Here is a 23,550-nt window from a genome sequence, read left to right as displayed (position 1 = left end):
GAAGCGTTATAACATAAACTTAATAAATTTACTTAACAAATATAATGGCATCTATTCCTCTGTAAATGCTGCTTTGAGGTGTATAATTTCGAATGTTGCTTGGTAGTATCTCCACGCATTTCGTGTAAATAAATTTGCTAATCCTGTTTGTTGTCATCCATTTCAGTCATCAATACCTGTAATTAAAGTGAAAAATGAGATTTCAAATGAGAAGTCTTCTCTCAAGCACACAGAAAACAATACGAGAAACGACTTTCCAACTTTTAAAATGTCTACAAGTTATAATAAACATATATGTACAACAAATCCAGGTCCATTACACAAAAAAGATCCTGTAAGTTCTTTTCAAATTTGTAATCGTTGGTGTTACTGTTCTGTCTACACCAGGTAATTAGTGGTCTATTTTTCATTAAAGTATCCTTCGTTTGTGATGTTCTGCATATCTCGAAATTCCACAGTTTCCCTTCATAAACCGACTGGCTATATAACCTCATTATGGACACAGTCATCGTCCTGTCTGTGTGTTTGACATTATTTTGCATAGTGACTTGTGAATAAGTCTACGTTGTGTATATCTTGATCACTCAAGTTGGTCGTTAACAGTCTTGATACATCTGGAATATTTCAACACAGGAAACAAGCCAGTTTAGTATTTTAAAATTTTGTAGAGTTTGCTCAGTAAATATCTGAACTTAATGTTTTAAACAAATTGAGAATCCCTTATATGAATGCTTTCTATCTGGTTCCATAGATGCGTTGGCCATTGTACATAGTTTAGCGTGAACTTTAGGCGACGTTCTATAAAATGTTTGTGTATGTATTTCATTGTTGTTTATGCTGAGTTTTCCTGTACCTTACTGTAATTCCTGATTATGAATAATTAAATATTCTTCCAGTACGAAACTGGATCAACATAAACTCGGTTGATCGGACAACCGAAACACAAAACTTCACTGATAGTCCGCAACACAATAGAAGACAATATGAAGTGAAGAACTCAGAAATAAGTTTGATAATGCGATAACTTTTTGTATACATAGACCAATACTGACCCTAAGACACAGTGTAGTTAGCAAACTAAAAGTAAGAACAACTAGTCAATTAACGGCAAATGTCATCGTAGGGATATAAACTGAGAAAACGTCGCGGTTATCACTGTTCGTATAAACTATCATTTGTTAACAAGAATTGAATAACCTGGTCTTCCTAGCATCGCCACTTTTTGAATTAAAATTATCTGTCTCATAATACCAGTTTCGATTTGAAGTCCACCTCCTCTTAAATATTGAAAATAATAAGTTGGGTAGTTTCTTGGTTCTCTATCAATATTCAAATCACAGGTAGTCTTTCCTTGTGGACAAAGCAATGACTGAGTGGATTTGAGCCATTTATACACGGCATCTCGACATCAGTTGACAGACGGCTGAGAGGTCAATTGACAAGGTGATCATTAACATCGTCTGTGATGTATTTGTAAGATACTGGGGTGGTATCTGCTGACATGTTTACTGATTTTATCACCACATCACATTTGGTCCCTTCAAACATTGTGCACTACAACGCTAGCCTGTAGATTGTAGAGTTTTGGTCTTCTCTTTTTTTAGTGACCTTTTCCAAAGGTGTTGTGGAGAGGTGAGTTATGACAACTTCAGACCATGAGACGATTCACAATGTACTTCATGAACTTCGAGACCACCTTTTTACCCTGACTAAATCAATGCACTGTTATGGTTGATATTCGTAAACTGTTGGTCTTTGGCAACAACATTTCGAGTGGTTAATAGATGCGATGCAGTAACTTAGAGCTAGTGGTTGAAGATGTATTAGCAGCAAAAGGGTACTGAAGAAAAGCTTCATCAATTTTCACAATCATCGCTCATCATCACTGTTAAGATTTTCATTGTAGTAGAAATCGTCGCAATAATAGATTCCCCTTTCGTAGTGAGATACCCTCCTTTTAGGTGAAATAGGACATCTGGCTGACAAAAATCTCTCCGTCATTTACTGGGTGTTGGAATCGTATCTTAGTAGTGTTATCGCTCATCACTTTGGTCGATCCTCAGAATGCTAGCATGGTCTTGTAGTCAGTCAATAATGTGAGCTTTCTGCAGTATATCTTGTGAGAATGATGTTCCGCAAATATTCACTATTTGCCGATAGCTTTTACCCTCTGGTGTCCGTGTTCTGGATGCGTACATTTCCACCTTTTCCTCTGTATTAGGAAATTCGTGTAAAATGGCGGTCCCCACCCTGTTTGTAGACGCATCTGCTGCAACGATTAGTGACGTCTTCAGATCGTAATATGTTAAGAGAAGACTAGATACCAGTGGTGCTTTTAGGCCTCCAAAGCTGGTTGACACTACTTCATTCAGTCCCACCTAGTATTCTTTACGAGAAAATAATTAAGTGGTAGTCATCTCTTAATGGTAATCAATAAGTGTCAAGTAGGCGAGTGGAGTTGGTACATCATGTGGTACAAGCATTTCTTGGATAGCTTTAAAACGGTACTTTAGAAATGTTCATATTTTCTATATTTTGTTTACTTAATTTCAATTAAACCGGAAGTAGGAACTAGAATGGTGCTGACAGCATTAGATTAAGCAGATTATTATTCTAAACCGTCAAGCATTTAGCCTGACCAGAAAAACTCTCATTTTTGTGAGTGAATATGTGCTGATCTATTTACATTTTCCTTCCCCCAGATAATTTTAAAGATATTTGCAGCTTGTAGCTTTCACTATACTCTGGGTCATTGCGCGTTTAAATATACGCGGAACGTACGAGGTTTGATCATCCTAATATATAATCACACCTTTCATTGAGAATTCGCAAATGTCAAACAACAGTCTTATTTATTGTTCTTATATGCAGTTGGTTTCAAATTATCCTGTCATAATTCTTTTGTGTTTTTCATTAGTGTGACTTAGCACGCTTCGATAAATACACCATCTATTTTTTCACTAGGCTATGGGAAATATTGACGAAGGCTTCAACACTTCAGGAGTATTTAAAAATTGTTTAATCTGTTCTGTACTTCAAGAAATTAATTTTTAAAACTGTTTGCATCATCAACTGGTTATGGTAACCTGGTGTAAACAGCTGTTTACACCAGAAGGTTACCATAACATCCCAGGAGAAGGATATCATACATATTTTAGTAAAGTGATTGTTGTGTAGAGTAAATAGTTTATTACAGTTATTTATGTTGAAAGTTATCAGTCTTAATGATAAAAATAATCAAAACTTTTAAAACAGAAGTGAAAATGCACATGTGTAGAGATTGACACTAAGAAGTTATCTGTAAACAACTTCAAATTTTAATAACTACTCCGGGCTACCCAACAGCTTATAGTAAATTCACTCATTGCTTTGCTGTAGAAATTATATTTTTACATTATTTGCCAAAATGGTCTAATTTATTTATATTCGTTTCTATCTGTCACTGTTCTTAGACCAATGGTTTTTTGGATCGCAAACGTTTACGTTTATTACTTAGAGAATTTGGGAAATTTCCAAATAAATATCGGTAATCTAACTTATTTTAAATTTTACATTATTTCAAATGTTGATCAGATAAAATCTAGTTTCTTTTGACTGTGTTTTAAGATTATTGATAGAATCCTCATACAGAGATTAATCAGAAAGACTTTAATTTTACGAAGTAAACAATGTCAAAAATAGAGCGCTTTAAATAATCCATCCGAGTGAAATTCGATACTAAAATAATACTTACTTACTTTCGCCTGTTACTTCCAATGGAGCATAGGCCGCCGACCAGCATTCTCTAACCCACCCTGTCCTGAGCCTTCCTTTTTAGTTCTATCCAATTTTTGTTCATTTTTCTCATGTCTGTCTCCGTTTCTCGACGTAATGTGTTCTTTGGTCTTCCTCTTTTCCTTTGGCCTTGAGGATTCCATGTGAGAGCTTGTCTTGTGACGCAGTTGGGTGATTTCCTCAATGTGTTTCCTATCCACTTCCAGCGCTTCTTCCTGATTTCTTCCTCCGCTGGGATCTGGTTTGTTCTCTCCCACAGTAGTTTGTCGCTAATAGTGTCTGGCCAACAGATCCGAAGACTATTGCGTAGACAACTGTTGATAAACACCTGTATTTTCTGGACGATGGCTTTCGTAGTTCTCCAGGTCTCCACCCCATACAGTAGAACTGTCTTGACATTTGTATTGAAAATCCTGACCTTTGTGTTGGTTGACAGTTACTTTGAGTTCCAGATGTTGCTCAGTTGTAAATATGCTGCTCTTGATTTGCCGATCCGTGCCTTCACATCTGCATCAGATCCACCGTGTTCATCAATAATGCTGCTCAAATATGTAAAGGTTTTTACATCTTCCAAATCGTCTCCGTCAATTTTGATTGGATTGGTGCATGCTGTGTTGTATCGGAGAATCTTGCTTTTCCCTTTGTGTATATTGAGACCTACTGCTGCTGAGGCTGCTGCTACACTGGTCGTTTTCTTCTGCATTTGTTGTTGTGTGTGCGATTGATTGAAATCGGAAAATATTGTCACTGGTACTGGTTGGGAAATCTGAAAGTCCTTGGTTCAGTGTTGTGGAGCTTGGTATCAATCCATTTGTGAAATGATAGGACGATGCAGTTATTGTCATAAAAACGACGTTTGGATTGCAGCTACGGCATATTTAACCAAATATTGTAGATCAATTTACTCAAACTTAAGTGTGTTGTTTTATGCATCGAAATTTCTGTTTCCGTTCTAATGCTATGTTACTTTGCTACTTTTTCTTTCGTGTAACACCACGAATGTTATTTAAGCTAGTATTTTTTAAGGATACTAAAAGACATGGAGTTGTTCACCGTTACCTATAACGGTGAAAAAATTGGTCTGTTCTGTATGTTAGGCCTGTTCTTTAAAGTCACTTGAATAATGGAAAGACTAAAATGGAATACAGAAAAAAAGCTGCCCACTTTCATGTCAATAATCTATCTAGTTGTCGATCATATAAAGTGAATAGAAAGCAGAAGTAATAGGAATGAAGAAATCACCGCAGTTAAGTGACATTCTATTTCGTTATGATTTATTGGAAGGGATTGTCTCTTAAGAGTTCGTCCTTGATGAGATCGGTGATTGACACCTTAGGCAACACAGTTCGAGGAACCGTTTAATTGGCTTACGGCTAATCTTCCGTCTACAACTCGATCACATCTGGAATACAATATTGCCGTTGACCCACAAATACGTCTCAAAATCCAAATTTATGTGACCAACCTGGAAGGAAGCAACAAGTTAGTATATAACTATCTGGTACTGAAAGTCTTTAGATATAGTGGCCAGGAACTTCTAGTGTAATTAAGTAAGGTATCGGCTAATGTTAGTAAAATAAAGAATAGTCTCCTTAAACCCATCTTAATTGTTGATGACTCTTTTTTGTAAGAAAGTGTTAGAATACTCTTGCGATAACTTTAGAATTAAACTAACTAACACAGTCTTCAGTATGTTAAAGCATATTATCATTTAATACCTTACTGAAGTTCTGGAACATCAAATATAAGAAACTTGGGTTGATTTTATGCGTGATAAACGATTGTTCACTAATTATATACCCTTCTGTATGCCTTAGAACTCAATAATGTTTGCTAAAAGACTTAAATATAGTTGTCTGTTTGTTAGTGAATGCACTTGGCTCCATTGAACTGGAGGTTTTTTGATACTACATGGTTTTCAGGAGTCTCTCAAAAACCATTATTACTGAAAGGCTAATACTTTCTTATAACAGCTTAGATAAGGATATTTTATGGTGACGGTAACGGGTAGTATTCGACAAGCTTTTTTGCTATTATTTTTGTTTCACTGTTTTATAGATGTGATAATGGAAGAGGTAACAGTTTACATTCGAATTTCCATTGGATTCCCTCCCTACAGATGCCATGATATGCCTACATTACGCGAATAATATAGTATTTCTAATATCTTGTTCCGAACTTTGATAATGTTGGACATGGAGTTTTCATCCACGTATTGAACTAGGTTACATTTTACAGGGTTTGGAAATAAGAAATGGAATGATTTCAGATGTTTTCTCACTTTGCATAGTTTAGAATGTCACACAACTCTTCATTAGGTGATTGATCATGAAATACAGAGACTGGTACTGAATTATTGTTTTCAATTGATCTTAATTAGTTTACAGTTAACGAACTAAACTGAAAAATACTTTCGGTCTATGATTTTGGTTAAATGACAGGATCAACGTTCACTTACATGGGAAATATGTCTACTGTGTGATTTGTTACATCCCTCTATTTATTTTCAAGTTGTTTAACAACACTTCATTCTGTGATTTTAACTATTGAAGTATCTTATGCACACTGTAGTCATGCGCTATAAACAGTATTATAGTGAGAGATCTTTGTTTAACCTCAGTAGAATAAAATGCTAACAAATCTCTATGGATATTGTTGTAAAGTGCACTTTTAATTTTGTTATTCTGATGCTAAATATGATACAAGTGAAATATTCTCTAAAACAAATAACTATATATATACCTTTTCTCATTAGGATTATGAATATATTCTTGTTTTTATTTTTTCGTAAAACTACTACAAACGAATGTATTGGAGAAGTATTCACAAGATTGTCTGTAAAGCAATAACTTGTGTATACAGAGAGTATATCACATTATGAAAATGCTTTAAACAAATTAAATTCTTTTTTGATTATCAATACCCTTCATTCTATTTCATTTCTTGGTATTATATCTCATCGTAGATTTCTGACGAGTGCACTATTCTAGAAGCACTTCAAATTCACGATATATTGATATATCGTTCTATACCTATTATATTTTAATAACAGGTTATTCATTTGGCGTTCCGTTTTGCAAATCCCATGTAATACCCAAGCTTTTAGCATTCTACAGAAGAAAGGTATTCATCCAGCTTATGATTTATTATCTACGCGATATCCTATGCGGAGTCAAAGATTGTTGAAAGCCCTGCAAAAGTAAGAAATACTTTATCATCTGCGTTATTTTCATTGACCATTTGACTTATCGAGTGCTCATCTCTTTACGATTATTTGACACTGATTTTATGAAACAATCGTTAATCGACAATTAATCTTAGCTTTCATCTATAGATGTAAGTGTCACTGACAGTTTGTTTCTTCTGATGGATATGCTTTTTTAATCGACTCTCTTTCGGTTGCGTACCAAGTATGACATTTTTTAGATTTTAGTAATGGTAATGAACTAAATTTTTCAGCGTTGTAACCATAGCTTCCATCCATACCTTATGGTGTTAGTTATATATTAAGCTCAAGTTAGATATTTTTAAAGCAAGTAAATCTCATAATGTTAACTCATTGATTTAAATGGTCTTCCGGGATCGCTTTTATAAATTTATCTTACCTATGATTACTTAATTCTAACTTGTAAGTATGTCATGAAATTTATAGAAATTTGTTACATCTTGATTTTGGTCAGGTTGATTTTTTAGCTTTATTTTTTATGTAGTGTACTTTTCACTTAGTATTTTACACTTACAATTCATTTATTGTTATCAAACTGAGAATGAAAACATCTACTTATATGTTTGTTAGTTTTTCTACACAACACACGGATCAGTGTCCACTATGTATTAAAACTAGCATCTCTCCAGTTACAATCTGTTGATGTGTTTGTACATGTATTGATAATGCAAGATTTATATTTCAAGTAAAATTCGTATTGACCTTTGGTTCTACAGTAGTTTTGGTGAATTCGTAATTGGTTGTAATTTTGCTTAACAAATAAACCTCAAATATTTGATTGTCTTGATGTTCAGCGTACATCATATACAGATAGCTGTTTAAAAAAAGTGGATCATAAATTGCTTGAAATTCAGATTCAGGTTCAAATATTGTTCCTATTTGTATAATCGAAATGATGTGAAATCAGAATTTTATAAATTATAGACAAAATTCAACTACGTCTAAATTAAAATAATAACATATGACGGAAGAATATTCTTTTCAATGAATTCTTTTCTGTTTCTACGGTTTTATATCCAAATTAATCATCCAGAAAATGACCAGCTTTAAGACAAAACATATCGTTTAAAATTATAGCATATAAATTCAGGATTGTCTATAAAATAAAATCGTGAATGTTAGTATTTAGATTCCCAATTACAAATGCTCACTTTGGGTGATTAGCTAGTTATTCATAAGTATAATTGGGAGTTTCCTTATTTTCCAAAAGGGAAATCGTTATGTGGTAAAAAACATTTAATATACCCTTCTGAAACATTCCATTCCTTATGTCAGTTATATGATATATGATCAGTGATAGCTATGACAAATAAAACAGTTTCACTTCCATACATTTACTGAATCGCCAAATGTTTGTTTGTTGTCAAATTTCTACAAACATAATTCGAAATTCTATCTAATGGTTACTCCAGTAATATGTCATTACTACGTGGTTAAAGAACTGTTGTTCCTGTCCATTAAAATCTGAATTGTTAGGATGTTGGAAGTTGTTTGGTTTTGATAAGAAACAGCATAGGAGAGCACAAACTAGTACACGTCTATTGAATGCGGTTGAAAACTAGGTATATTGGTTTATGGTTGCATGAAGGTTAACACAGAGAGAGGAAGAGAGTTACTTGTACAAACCTGTATAGTTGATAAAGTTTACTGTTAAATTTCTCATTGTTATGATGGATGACTTCGATATTACTAACTGGTAATAATCACTCCTCGACTTACTGATCCGTTTGCTGGTCACTGCCATTTGTAGTATTCCTTGTCAATTCAAGTCACTGTGTTACCTAAACAAAGTATGACAAACCATGCTATTATATCGAGACTATGTATTCGAATAATATATCATAACTCTGATAAGTACAATGACAAAATAATCTGGTCTCCACTATAGTCTTTAAAGTCTTGATGCCTCACTATACAAAAATGTTTCTGTAGCAAATACTCATTGGTGATATACAACTGGCGCTAAGGTGTTTGCAATCACTTATTCTGTCCAATCTAACTGTTATAAAATTGTTTTTCTCTCGAATTCTTTGTTGTATTTTTGGAAAAAATCAAATCACAATAACAAAAGAACTTGTTCAGCATTGGCTTATTGGTGTCCATTGTTTGGTGAAACAGATTGGTTACCGTTGTTTGTTTTTCCTTTTCTAAAATTACATCAGAATAATCTGTTGCATGCATTTGAAGTTGCAGCTACAGTACTGAGTAAGTGTTCTATAGTTACTGAATTATAAAGGTGGATGTTGTGCATAAAATATGTAACTAAGAAACCGTCTACTTTATAGTTGCGTATCAAAATCGTTTTACACTCTTTTCAAAATGTATGGTCAAACGGTATTTTCAACATCTACATAATACGTCGTCAATCATAAATGTATCCATAAAATAAAGAAAACCAGTAACTCGTATTTATCTCACAATTCATATGACTTATTCCCATAGTTATTTTTGCTAAATAGTTTGAAAATATACAAAATGTTTACCTTCAGTTTTCTATCAGTTGCGTCCATTTATCGAATATCACGTAAACTTCACTTTATTGATGATAGTCTAATATACGATAGCCAGCTCAGGTGGTGATCAAAACATTTTGTTATCAAACTGGGTTTACACATCAATGAATGGAAAATTTTAAAGTGAAATTACTAGTTGAAAAATGGAACTGGTCAAAGTAAACTCAGTGTAATTTCATCATAACAGTGTATTAGCCATCCGTTTATAACAAAATATAGTAACTGTTTTAGAAAAATGTTTCGACCAGTTGCGTTGTCTACTTTGCTGATGAAAGTTGTGGAAGTGAACCATTGAGTTTCAAATTCAGGAGAGCGATTAGTGGATGTACCTAACGAATTTTAGCCAATTTTTCATTAAACTGTTAACGTTACTAAAATAATGCTACAGTTATTCACTGTCCTCCTGGTTCACAGTGAAAATATCATAACGCTTGCTCTGAACAGTGATAACTTATGAATGGAACCTTTATTGTCATTTAATTTTACAAATTTCACGTTTATTAGGAAATGTTGTTTATTTACATCGTCCTGGAAGGTGTTTCGATTGACATGAACTGTTTAACCTTGAAACCAGTAGAGAATGTTATGATATGGGTATGACGTGGTTGGTTGGTTATAATAGAATGTGTCTAGGGTGTAGTTTATGTCAAGTGAATTGGAATGATATAACCCCAAATTATTTGTACACAGGAAATAGGTGTTTTGGTGCAGAGATATATTTATGCATACTTTCTCGTGTGAGTAAACGATCTTGACGCATGAATGGTTAACAACAAAATTACATAGAGATTCACGTTATGTTTTGTTTTCACTTATATGTTTTTGCGCACAGTCAATTGGTGCGGTACTTGGTTCGAATTTTTCCCAAACCCCCCAATTAATATTCTTTGCATGATTGAAAATATTATCGCTTACGCGGATCCAGAATTGTATCGTCATTTTGTGCAATATAACATTACGACCGAGGTAAGCGTATGTGCCAGTTGCGGCTAATCTCAGTTAATCATTTTATTTTGTGTTTGAACGTTGTTTTTTTTTGTTATTTTTTATCCCCCATCTTACTAAATTGTGACTTGGATTTTTTTTAATCGCTTCAGATTTATGCTTGGCCGCTTCTGCAAACTGGTCTAAGTGAAGTATTTAATGAAGATGAATGGTTTTGTCTCTGGGATTCATTAATATGTTATTCACCTAGTCTATTACTTGCTGCGGTTGCAAGCTATTCTATCTGCGCTCGAGGACCACTTCTTATGGTTCAGAATACTGATACATTTGAAGTAAATATTTTCCTGTTGGTATTACTATGTAATGTATAAAATTATCGACATATTCCAAATGCTATTTCTGTTCAGTAAATGTGCATGCAAATACAAGCAGAAATGGATAGTGGCTAGCAGTGGAGTACAGGACCTTCGTTTGGCCTACTTAGGACTCGTCAACTTGATACACCTGGATCCCAGAGTTGACGTTCACTCCAGAACTCGAAATCAGTACCGTTCACTTCAAACACCATCGCGTTATCTATCCACTTTGCTACTGAGTTCAGATTACAACTGGCTTGTGCAATGGCATGAAGCTCAATTCATTTGTGTTGGTTGTTTGAATCTTCACACTGATGTTTAAGACTGAAATTGATCAGTATCTGCGTGTAATACTTGTAACTTAAGGCAATCCGCACATGATGCACACATTCAAAAACAGACTGATCAATTGCAGTCCTAAACATCAATTAAAAGATCCAAACAACTAATACAAATGATGAAATAAGCAGAATCTGTTTGATATGTATATAAATTAGTCAATTTACACGTCACTCATATTGAGTGAGTCGATTAGGCTTTATCACAAATTTAACAAAGTTCAAAATCCAGACTACGAGATTTCAGTCTTGTGCTTTAAAGGTTATTGTGCTTGTCTCATCACATGCAATTTTACTGTCCGAATGTGTATATTGAAATTTTTTGTTACATTTGTTTCTGAAACTGCTAAAATACGAAATATAGCTTATTTATTTATTTGACAGAATTTCCGTCAAATTAATTCTCAAAATCATCATCATACAAAATATCCTTGTCATCATGGTACAAGGGTTTTTCTAAATCGTACTTGTCTAATTTTTGTGCGCTTTTACAAAAGTCACTTTTTCGTTTGTCAACAGGCATACTACCATAGTCAAAGTACTTTACCAATATCAAATATTATTGAGCGTGCTCATCAATTACTTACTTCAATACCTTCAGATATACATCCAGAAAAATTATTGTATTCGCTTATACAAACGGATACTCAAAATAAAAACAAAGAAAATACTTGCCTATCTTTTCAACCACTGACAAGTCCATACTATCCAATAATCACTCGTTATCCTAAATTCATTGTAAATTATCATATACAAGAACGTGAACGTATACGAGAGGAAGAAAAAGAATATCTCAGGCAAAAGTATGTTTCATTGTATCTTGAAGCAGTCTATTTCATTTGGTTCTTCATACTTAAATGTTGCATATTTTGTCCTTTGTTTTTTGTTTCTTCTCTCTTATGCTTTTCTCATTCATTATGATTACTTTTCGTTCCTGTCCACTTTGCCTTATGAACAATCTCATAAGGTGTGGCAAATGAAATTATTACACTCGGGTTCAACGTCCTATGCTATGGTGGCCGTTTTTCTGGCAGATTACTGTTTTCTTCTAACTTTCAGTTCATTTCTGAGTAGTTTTCCTTGCTTTAAGTACGTAAGTTGATACTTGATCTCATTGGAATTTTCTTGTTTTAGTAATAATAATGAAATATTTTTAACTCTTTTTTGATCAAGAATTAATCAGTATGAAACTCATCGAACATCACTAATGATAAATGACTACCCTATAGAATGCGTTTAAAGTAATAAATACAACATCTTTTAACCTATATGTTGCCCTCATTGTTTATTAACTTGAATTTTTAAGTGTCATTATTTTAACCAGTTTCTTCACTTGTAACATTTCGTTGTAATTGAAATGAACAGTTTCAGTATTGAAAGCGAACAATAATTTTAGGTAGTTTAAGATACTTTACTAAGTATACTGGGAAAAACAACGAAACACAGTGAATAAATGTTTTGCTCAATTTTGATGCACCATATTTTTTCTGCGATAATCTGAACAAACTTTCATCTTTTGTATAAATGTCCATACTGGTTTTTCATTTTCCGAAAGAAAAATTCCTTCTTAGTTTATGGAATGCAACAACTTGAATAGAAAATAAAAATGGAGAAATATTATTGTTGCGTTCACCACTAATTCGAGATTTTACGATATCTATGTGTATGCTGGTTAACTTGTTCAACACAGGATTAATAAGTAATTTTGTTTGTTTGTCCAAATACAGCAAACACAATTTTGTGGATAGTTTGTTGATACTAGAATCCAAATTATGCTATAGATTTATAATTATTCCTTTACATGAATTAAAGAAACAACTTGGAGTTTTAGATCATTATTTGCATAGAACTCAGTTAATTGGGAAGCTGACATTATTACTAATGCCTCATTACATAATATTAATCCTGATGCTTTTTTAAGTCAGTTGCAGATTAGTAGTTTTATATTTGTGTTTAAGTAGGCTTCATTTTAGAATGTGAGAGAACTACTTTCAATGTCTACTAGTTTCTACATATCCAACTGAGAAATTGCAAGTGTTTATATTCATAAATGATTCCTATTGATGCCATAAAAGAAGTAATTAGAAATGTGATATAAATTTACAATTAGGAAGAGGAATATAAATATTCTCAACTTATTGGTTATCGAAAATGTATTGGTCAGAAATAATTATTATTTAAATTTAGTCTGAACGTTTACAATATTAAACGTTCAAAACGTTATGTACAGTCGGGTCTCGTGGTTTAAGCTTTACTGTATAAAGTTGATATGTAGCCACTTGATCGAAATCTATCCCTTGATAGAGAGATTGTTTTAAAGTCTAATCAGTTTTCTCACTACACAATTGGACGTTAATTTACCTTAGACGAATGTATATACTAGATACCCTCTCAGTGTCTATTCTATAGGACTTCAACACAACTCAGATCAAGAACACGTGACTGGCCTAACTATAACGTGAGTATATTTCGACACCAACAACCGACAACAATCACAATAATAATAACAATTAAGATAACCTGATGTATAACCCTTGAAATCATTTCCAAATACTACTAATTTTGAGGCATTCTTTATCAGAAACTAAATTCAGCTGGAAAACCTCAGAAAACCAGGACATATTAAACATCTGTTTTATCTAGTTTCAGAATCCATAGTAATGAGAACAGTTGTCCAATAGCCTCTTTTTTCAGTGTTTCGCTAACTTATGTCATTTCGTGACGAAATCTATTTTCAAACTGACGCGGTCTTCATATAGATTAGTTAGTTCAGTTTTCTAGACACGTTTAAAAATTATTTTGAAAGTGTTTTTAAATTTATCATTTATTTAGAGCTACGATCGAAGATATGCAACGTCGAGCTCAATTAATGACGAATGAAGAACACAATTGGTTAGTTTTTATTTAAATAAACTATGGTAATACTGTTATAATTCTCTCTTTTTTACAACCCAGCTATTCCTATTGCTTAGTATTCTCGGACACCAATTCACTCGACAAGTCCCCCAAATCAGAGCACGGTTGAACAGGAAAAGAGATTATATTCCAAATAACAAGGTTAGATGGAAGTAAGAAGCACAATAGGGAAAACGTTAGTATATTTATAGTTTTTCACATGAGATTTCTAGTGTTCATTAAGTATTGGCTAATGCTGATTGGGTAAGAACTAGCCAATCGGCGTGCACCAAAGCAATCGTGCATTGAGTATGCTTTAATCCAGTCTATGTCCCGCTAACAAATACCTAAGCAAGTATTTCATGTGTTCACTTTGTATATGTTATGTTCTATTTCACTAACAAAGCGGTTAAAACCTGATAATACTGAGTTTCATACAGTAAATAAGTACTTTATTGCTGTTTTTATACACCTTTGACTGAGATTTCAATTTCAATGTATGTCAACAATTTGTTTTAATAATATAACTTCGAAATGATAATAAAGTATATTACTGTATAAATTGGTACGTATGAGTTGTTAGTCTATTGTGTTGGTGTTGACCCAAATCATTATGGTGGTTTGTTGGTGTTGCTACAACGACAATGATTGTTGTAACCTTTCATACTTCAGTATTATGATGACCGTTTCAATATGAGAATATCAAATAATCCACACATACTCCTATTGGCTACTATGCCATATATGTATATTGTAATGCTACTCATTTATTTATTTCTTCTTGAAACATTATATCTGGCTCGTAAGTCCCGTCTTCTGCCTTTTTTATTGTTGTGCGATTTTATTCGTCAGTTTTGTTCTGTACCTATCCACCCAGTCGTTCTCGTATTAGAGAAATCACCCAATCGTTCATATTTTTGAACATTGAAAATCGTGGCGCCATGTCAACCAATTAGTTAACATTATTTTCATAGAAGTTCTCTCAAAATATTCATGAGAATAAAACAGATCGGATGATAAATCACTTAGAATATTATCTAGGCAATGCTAGGTTTTTTTTAATTGAGTATTTTACATGATAGAAACATATGGTACAATAATTTATGTATCGCGCATAATTTCTTCTAATTTGTTAATGTAATCATTTTCATGGGTTTATGTTAACTATTCATTTGTAGTGTAGATTTGTCGTAATAACCCCACATAATCAATTTGTACTTCAACTGGATACTAACAAGATTGATGATCGTTCGGAAATCACAAAAAGCTAGTCGTATAATTGTTGCGGTAGTATTTTATTTTTACCCCGAGTAATGTCGTGTAATCGCGAACCGTTGGTGCCTTTTATAAAGTCACGCATGATTTCGTAACTTTACCAACAGTTTCAGCCTTGAAATTCACTGTTCTTTATTTTTTTTCCAGGTATCGCCAGCAGCAGTTACTTTTAGATGCTGAGGACCATCGAAGGACGTTATTAGCTGAAGAAGAAAATAAGCTACGTGAACAACGGAAAAGGTTATGTGTCATTTAGTCTAACTTTAAATGTCAGCCTGTTTTATTAAATACATCTGTCAGACCTTTTGTTTATATCCTTGCAGATACTTAGTTGCTATGCGTCTGTCTACCAAGACCCAACACTGGAGACGATTTGCAGAATGGGTTGGAATGCCAGATTTTAGACCGCAAATTATAAGAAGAGGCTTGTGGTATTTTAGAAGAATAAATCTTCAACCATACAAGCACTTGTGGAAACAGCGCACTGCAAAGACAAGGGGGAAGACTCTTTTCTTATCTGGTTATATTTTTCTGACGGAGTTAATGTGTGGGTTGCATGCATGATAGCCCTTTTTGCCGCCTCCGGAAATTGATGTGGGATAAAAGCACTAAGTCCAAAAGCTGAAGCATCCGCAGCTATGGTGATTGGCATGGGCGGATCATGGTGCGTTAATTATAATTCCGAGCTAATGATCGTCTTCAGCTTTCAAAAAGTAGTTTCGTATTCTTTCGTCCAGTTCCAAGTGGTATTCTTATTCAGAAGACAATTCGGAGGGGCGCGGATGTCATGCACTGACGGAACAAAAAACGAGTAGTAACTAACTAGTCCCAAAGATGATCGTAGGGCAGAAACATTAATGGGAGTAGGCATCAGCCATATAGCTCGAATGTTTTCAGGATCTGGTCTGCAGCCTGCTGCGTCAAAAATGAAACCCAAGTACTTTACTGACTTTAAGAAAATCTGGCACGTCCCTGGACGTAGTCAGAAATCATTATCACTGATTCGTTGTAGTATAGCCATTATGCGTTCTAGTAGCTGTTCTGGCGACGTGGCAACAATTAAGGTGTCGTCGAGATAAGTTGCGACCCCCCGAGACACGCAATAGGATGGTATTTATCAGCTACTGGATAATAGATAATAGATGGGGCGGTCTTAACTTCAAATGGTAGACGATTATATTGAAACAAACCACAATAAGTTTTAATGGTTACCATTTCTCCTGATTCTTCATCCAGTTCCATTTGTAAATAGGCATCAGCAGGGTCCAGCTTTGCAAAGAACTTCCCACCGTAGTGAACAAATCTACGGGAATCTGTAGTAGATAATGGTGTTGCTCTAGGGCTTCATTAAAGCTTGCGGCGAAATCTGCGCATATGCGTATTGTGCCATAAGCTTTCTTGACAACTACGATAAGTGCTATCCAAGCAGAATAAGAAACGGACGTGATAACTCCTTGTAGTTGGAGGCGATTGAGTTTTTCATCAACTTTTGATAATGCCACATATGGTACTGGTCTCCTCGGACGGGAAACGGGTTTAGTCCCAGGTTTCAACCGAAGGGTTGCTTTCATAGCAGAGCATCGACCCAACAACGGCTGGAAAATGGTTGGAAACCCCACCATTAACTTCGTCGTATATACTTCAAGTTCACGGAGTTGTCTTACCAGATGGCTTATAGTACTTAATGGGACGTCAGTTAGCTTCAACTAGTCGGACCAATCTAAACCAAGTAAATTTAGGCCAGCTGGCGTTATGTAACATACCCCAGTAGACGTTGATTCACGGGAAGACACTACAATCTAGTTGTCCCAACAAACGTGGCCCCTGTGTTGTCGGTACCATATGCGGGCTGCTCATTTTAATCTGAAATTTCCGTGAGAGAATGGTAGTGTCTGACTCAGTATCTATTTGCAATCTAAATGGATTCTCATTGATATTAAGGGTAATAAATTTTCTCTCACCTGGGGTTGAGATGTGACAGGACTCTAATAGGTTCAACGAATTTGTGCAGGATCTGGAAACAGGCTTTTTAGTACTTTCAGACGGATTTAGATTCTTCTTTTATTAAAATTAGTCTTTGTGATCAATGGATTTACATTTCCTGAAACGATATTGTTTAAACGCACAGGTTCGTACATAATGCTATGTACTATAGAGTGCCAACAGGGAGCAGGAGGATTAGTTTTCGTCCATTGTAATCAACTCGGACGAGATGGATTAGGAAAAACAGGGGCGAATTTGTCTGTGTTGGATAGTTTTTGGACTGTGTGAACTTCCCAACGATCGGAATCACCACACCGGACCACTGTAGTGTCGTGTTACAGATTAATTAAACATTGATATTCGTTTGCAATATCCTTGAGAGTCGGTTTGGGATCTTGGTCCAATTGGCGAAGCAACCGTGTTTTAACGCTAATGAACTTTTGTGATTGGAAACTACAGATGAGGATGAGGGCTTTAAACTGGTCTTTAGTCAGTGACTTCAGCCAGAAGCGTCCGCACTGGCGCTTGACGATGCCCACATACCTAAGGAAATCAGCGTCTTCGTTCATGACCAGCTTTAAGCATCGATGATGTGTGTTAAACATTGAGGAGTTATCTCCAAACTTAGCTCAACGGCTGGATAGTGTCCGAGAATGGACGGTTACATGGGTTTATAAGCAAAATCAAAATACGGTGCCTGTCTAGCTCACTTGGACGCAAGTTTTGAAGTAGCAATCGAATCTTCCAAACATCATCTTGGTTGGCAAAATCAAATTTAGCTAAGTTCTCATAGTGCCAGAAGCACATATCAAAAGTAACATTGGCTTCGGGATCGTAATGAAATTCGGCAATACTGACAGCGCAGTAGCAGAATTAGAAGTGCCCGGTTGTGTGGTAGGCGTAATTTTCGTTTCTGTTAACATTCCGTCGCTGCTACAACAATAACTCCACTTCTGAATGATCCATTTTTGCACCGGCCTCGTCACCGAATTGCTATGTTTTAAGGTTACAAGATCACCTAAAATCGGCGAACAGAACGAAGGATCAACGACACAACAGCAAAACAAGCTAAACTATTCCGAAATGTCCCAGTCCTGCTAACTAGAGGGAGGTGGGGTTCAGATGAGAGAAAAGGTATATTACCACATACAGCCAGAAGTGCGGACAACAACAAACAACCCAAGGGTGTATATTTATAGCATAATAATGTCCTTTGGAAATCTCATAAAGTAGCATATTAAAAGAGTCAACGAACCAATGACATTTAAGGTTTTTTCAAGTAGGAAATACAATCTAAAGGTAAAAATTGGTGCTTTTGGCGCAAAAACGAAAAATTAAGATTTCCAAAACAAAACTACATAAATGAGATGTTTATCAAGTTATTTCTGGGTGTCTAGCATCCCCAATATTAGTTTTGAATGAAGAATTCATTTGGAGCCTAATTCTAAACGGAACAACCAAGTTCAGCAGTGCACTAAATAAGCTCAATAAACATCAACAATTGTCTAAATTCTATGTATCATCTACCGTGTTTTACTCGGCTACTATGTGAATAATAATTCTGCAACCGTTCTCTTTTGATCTGACTGTATTGAATGGTTATTTTTTTCATCTGAACTATCCTGTCACCATTTATAAAGGTCAGTAAATGGTTATCATATCTCCTATATTACACACATTGACCCTATGCTCTGTTGCTGGCATATTTATGTCTGAGTCTCACTTGATGCAGAAACCTTGCAACAAGAAAATGTCTATTAGTTAAGTATGATGAAAGTACCAAGAATGTATATCATGGGAAACCAAGTTAAGCACCTGTTGAAGCTTGAGATAGGTCCTCGTCGAAGATGTTTTAGGATGATCGCCAGTTTTCTACAAAAAGCACTTATAATTATTATCAGTCAGAAAATGTTAGGGATTGTCGCTGAATCATTTTTAGCGTTTTGTGGACTATTTTTATGTGGAAAAACTCATCAGACCGGGCTGCGTACATAATAAGAAATAAAACCAGTTTAAATCCATTATGATAAAAGGCTTTTGTTATGATCAAGAACAGCTCCTGCTAGTTGGACTTCTGTTTAAGAACTAAATAACTTTTATTACTAACCAAATTTTCAGCATTTAGTTGCTATTTTCATTACTTTACAGATTAAGTGCATTGATTCGCGAAGTGAAATTACATGAATTAAGCTTAGCTGAAGAATCTCGTTGTCATTTTAGACAACTCGATATTCGACGTCGCCAATGTGAATTAAACAAGTTAGAGCAAGAGTTAACTCGATTGGTAAGCCGGTAGTAATTTATTTCAATAACAGACGCTGCATACTCTTTCAAGTAAATATAATTACTGTGATTATATTAAGCATAATGAGAATATAAGTTTGTAAGTGAATGGATATAATGTAGGAAAGATAGTAGTATCTAAACATTTACTTTTGGGGATACGAAAATTAAAATTACTGAGAAAATGCACTATTTATGGTCCTAATCATAAATTCATTTATGGTCGAATGTTCTTTACTATACATTTAAAATCTTGGGAGCAGTACAGTATTTGATTCAGTCAGTCAGTAACAACGTAAAACTTCGTACGTACGTACATCAGTTCGAGTTGCCACACCACATTAGCACAGAGATGCAGTGGTCGATTCAGATCCCGTAGTGGTAGAGGTAATAAGAGTATAAGCAGTAATCAGGAAAATTAGTGTTTGGAGATATTATTTAAAGAGTATAATACAGTGAAATAAATTTGGGAAGAGAAAAAAACAGAGACAAGGAAGAATAAGGAGATCAAAATTTGGGATACCACAAAGAGTGTATGCACCTGCGCCATTGCAGACAATTCTGAGCCATGTAATTCGGGGTCTCTAACCATTGGTTGCTATCATCTCGCGGATCCCAACCAGGTAGTCTACACCTACCAACATAGCTTAATCCACTTGTCAGTGACTTCATGGATTTGTGCCATGTTGTGGTCTGGCCACCCCTAGCGTTCTTCCAACCTACTCCTACACCATTGAACATCGCACGTCGGGGCAGTCGGTGGTTGGGTATACGTAACACGTGTCCCAGCCAACTGATGAAGTTTCACTACGTCATCAATTGATTTGGCATCCACTTTTTATTCTGTGGCTACACGATGTTGAATTATCATGCGTTGAAGTTTTCTCAATACATTTTATGGTAAATAGATGTGATAGAAATCAGTAGTTCCGCAACTATTAATTTCTCATAAATGCTTAGGCTCCTTTGTTTTTGCAACATTAGTTTTATTTTCTTAAAATATCGAATTGTATATTTTAGTCGCCAAAACAAATTAAAAATGTACAAATATCACCGTATTTTTGTCTCTAAATATTCTATTTTGTTGATTTTTCAAATAACAAATGAAAATTTATTGAAAAATACTTTCAATCATGTTTTTGAATAATGGTCATCAAAGATCACGATCTGTTGTCCTACTGATCTTATACAAAGGCTTCCTAAGCTTTTACTGTGACAACGTTTAACCATGTTGTAGCTGTTGATTAGTTATCAAAGCTTTCAACCTTCTGTAGTATCATGTCTTCGAATCTTACTCAATCTTCTTAGATTGAAATAGTCAGGTATCTAAAATTCTGATAGATGAATCTGTACATGGTTACTAAGTTACGTTACACTCAACAAAATATATTCATGGAGGGCATTTATATGTTGAATTACTTAGGTATTGTTTTAGGATGCTAAACTTGAACTTAGTACTACAAGTTCGAAACATTAGTCTCATATAAGATAGGGGTGCTTATCTCATAGGACAAAAGTATAATTACGTGAAGATGTTTGTTTCAACGCTAGTGTTATTCCTCTTTATTCGATTGTAGACAGTAAAATAGTTGTAGTTTGTTAAATCTTCCATGTTCCCGCGAATTTTGGGATAATAAATGAAATAGGAGGGGTTGAAACTATGCAACAATCTCTAAATGGATAGGATACTTATCAATCACTGAAACCCTAAACACTTAAAACGTCCAAATTATTATTTCATAACATATTTTATGCCTTTAGACTAATTGCCGTATCGATGAAATAGATGCAGCTACTTACGCTGCAGAATTAGCTGGCTTACGGGAAAAACTACACCAGAGGCGTGCAGAAACTTTAGCTATCATAAATGAGCAGCTACAATCACGTGACAGAAATCAACCACCAAACAAAGAATGTCTTTTTCTAACAAGCTCTCCAGATACCAATGATTCAATTACACATGATAGATATCTTGAGAGAAATGTTAATGAAGTTCATTCACACAGTCCAGACTACGTGAAAACGTCAGTTGATTCTGATGTGGCAAAGTCAAACCTAAAACGTAACAGTTCGTATAATAAGGTAATAATTTACATTTGTGAAGTGTGATTATCACTTAAAATTAACTTTATTTACCTCAAATGTTAGACTTCTGTTCTATTTATGTTCTTTCTCATGCTTCGTCGTATTTTATTTTATTACTGACGAGTGTCCTGTATGTTAAGTATCTCTTTAGTGTCGATCGAATTCTGTAAATCAAGTTTCATTGTGACCACTATCCTAGGTGACTCATCATCTCATGCAGTATGTTGAGATGTAAAGTAGTGTTGTTCAAAGTAACAGACTACTTCCATCTTATACTGTTTGTTTTCTACTTTCTATCATGAAATCATTTTACTGTTATGTTTTAAATACACTCCGATTTTAGGACTTGGACGTTTCTTATGAAAATAAAAGCATTGCATAACGCTGATAAAAACTAATGCTTTCATTGGTTTATAAAGCCACGACATTTTTAAGTTCGGTAGTTAAAATGCAGTTGTTCTGGTAACATAATGTCGTAATTTTTTATCTGATTCACATTATTGAGATGTCTACGTTACAAAGTTAGTATTCCATAGAAACTTTGCCACTTTTTAATATTTTCGTTTTTGGATTTTTATTGTTTTGCACTATTATCATATGGATAACATTTGAAAAAGTCATTTCATTATGATACGTTCAGCTAAGATTCATTTCTCAACCAGTTAGTTTTCTCTTCTTGTCATACCAAGTTAAAATTTATTGTCCCAAATCTAAATAAAGGTTACCTCGGTATCAAAACCATCAACCGTTCATTATGATCGAAAATTTTTCACATGTTAGTAATTGGAACATAACCAGTTGATTTATTTTTCTCTGTCAACAATACTTAATATTATTGATCATAGAATTTACATAATCAATCATACTTATTGCATCGTTATGTGGTTATTACAGTTCAACGCAATAACAATGTTTCCCTTTACTTCGACCAAACTCGGAACACAAACTGTCAATTGATCCCAGTATGAAATCTATTCATATGCTACTCACTTTTGGAAATTGTCATGAATGATCAACAAACATTTATCTATGTTTCAGTCATTTCCAAACTTCGCTGTAGTCGAGACAGCATTAATAACTAATATTCTTGTTTCAAGTATGTTAATATTTTCACACCATATTTACACATCGATATGTTCATCAATAACTCAAATTGTTCGACGTTTCTCTAACCTCTTAAAAATGTATAAATATAAATAGCTTTTTAATTGAACCATCTTTATGTTGACTTTGTTTTTTAGATTATTTAGGGTGGTGTTATCGGCGTCTGTCATGAGATCCGAAATTAAATATCATCGCGTTTGCTAGTAAATCTAACCACATGCAAGTAAAAACAACTGAACTACTTCTTCCATGTAACGACTCATATCCGTGGCAATGAATGACTATCCAGCGACGAGTCTGAAAGTACAGGACTTAATCAAATTACGTGGCAGGAGGTTGGTTAATTGTAGTGTAAAAATTATAACGTGATAATTCAAGTGTTAAGGAAAAAGGATTGTATCATAGATGGCAAATAATTTAATTAATTGATAATGTGTAAGACGGAATTAAAATAATAAGTGGGAAACGGCTCTGACAATAAGAAAGATAGAAATGACTTATAGACTTGCGGTATGCCCCTAAATGCCCTGGTACGGCCGAGAGTGGGGAGAGTCCGCTCTCCCTCTCGAATTGCTCTCACATGGCCACGCGTATATAGCCTCTGCCAGGGAAGTCCTACTCATTGCCTTCTCGTGGCGGGGGTGTTTACGAAATCGAAAGGACGAAAGCGAATGCCCGGCGCTTCAACCGGGCCTGTAGTCACAGTGAGTCCACCTACAGGAGTTGGGGAACCCTGGTTTCAAACCAATGGTGCACATGGGCTCCAGTATCTT

At 34.7% G+C, this 23,550-nt stretch overlaps 1 protein-coding gene across 3 annotated transcripts in view; it reads left to right on the top strand.

Annotated features, from left to right (window-relative positions):
- Positions 1–23,124, top strand: part of WDR67_3 (TBC1 domain member 31) — a 29,848-nt gene extending 6,724 nt beyond the window's left edge. The window contains exons 8-19 of one of the 3 annotated variants that reach the window (XM_051210730.1): positions 167–334; positions 3,453–3,526; positions 6,827–6,973; positions 9,072–9,205; positions 10,346–10,479; positions 10,611–10,790; positions 11,672–11,955; positions 13,985–14,044; positions 15,470–15,562; positions 19,454–19,589; positions 21,350–21,670; positions 22,568–23,124. In XM_051210730.1, coding sequence (XP_051070746.1) covers positions 167–334; positions 3,453–3,526; positions 6,827–6,973; positions 9,072–9,205; positions 10,346–10,479; positions 10,611–10,790; positions 11,672–11,955; positions 13,985–14,044; positions 15,470–15,562; positions 19,454–19,589; positions 21,350–21,670; positions 22,568–22,630 — 1,794 coding nt within the window. In that variant the 3' untranslated portion in view covers positions 22,631–23,124. Of the gene's footprint in view, positions 1–166; positions 335–3,452; positions 3,527–6,826; positions 6,974–9,071; positions 9,206–10,345; positions 10,480–10,610; positions 10,791–11,671; positions 11,956–12,119; positions 12,242–13,984; positions 14,045–15,469; positions 19,590–21,349; positions 21,671–22,567 lie in introns of all 3 variants that reach the window. The other 2 variants (XM_051210731.1, XM_051210729.1) reach the window with 2 other exon arrangements.
- Positions 23,125–23,550: the final 426 nt, after the last annotated feature.

Source organism: Schistosoma haematobium, chromosome ZW (assembly GCF_000699445.3).
Source record: "Schistosoma haematobium chromosome ZW, whole genome shotgun sequence".
NCBI lineage: Eukaryota > Metazoa > Platyhelminthes > Trematoda > Strigeidida > Schistosomatidae > Schistosoma > Schistosoma haematobium.
This window is presented reverse-complemented; position numbering and strand designations above follow the sequence as displayed.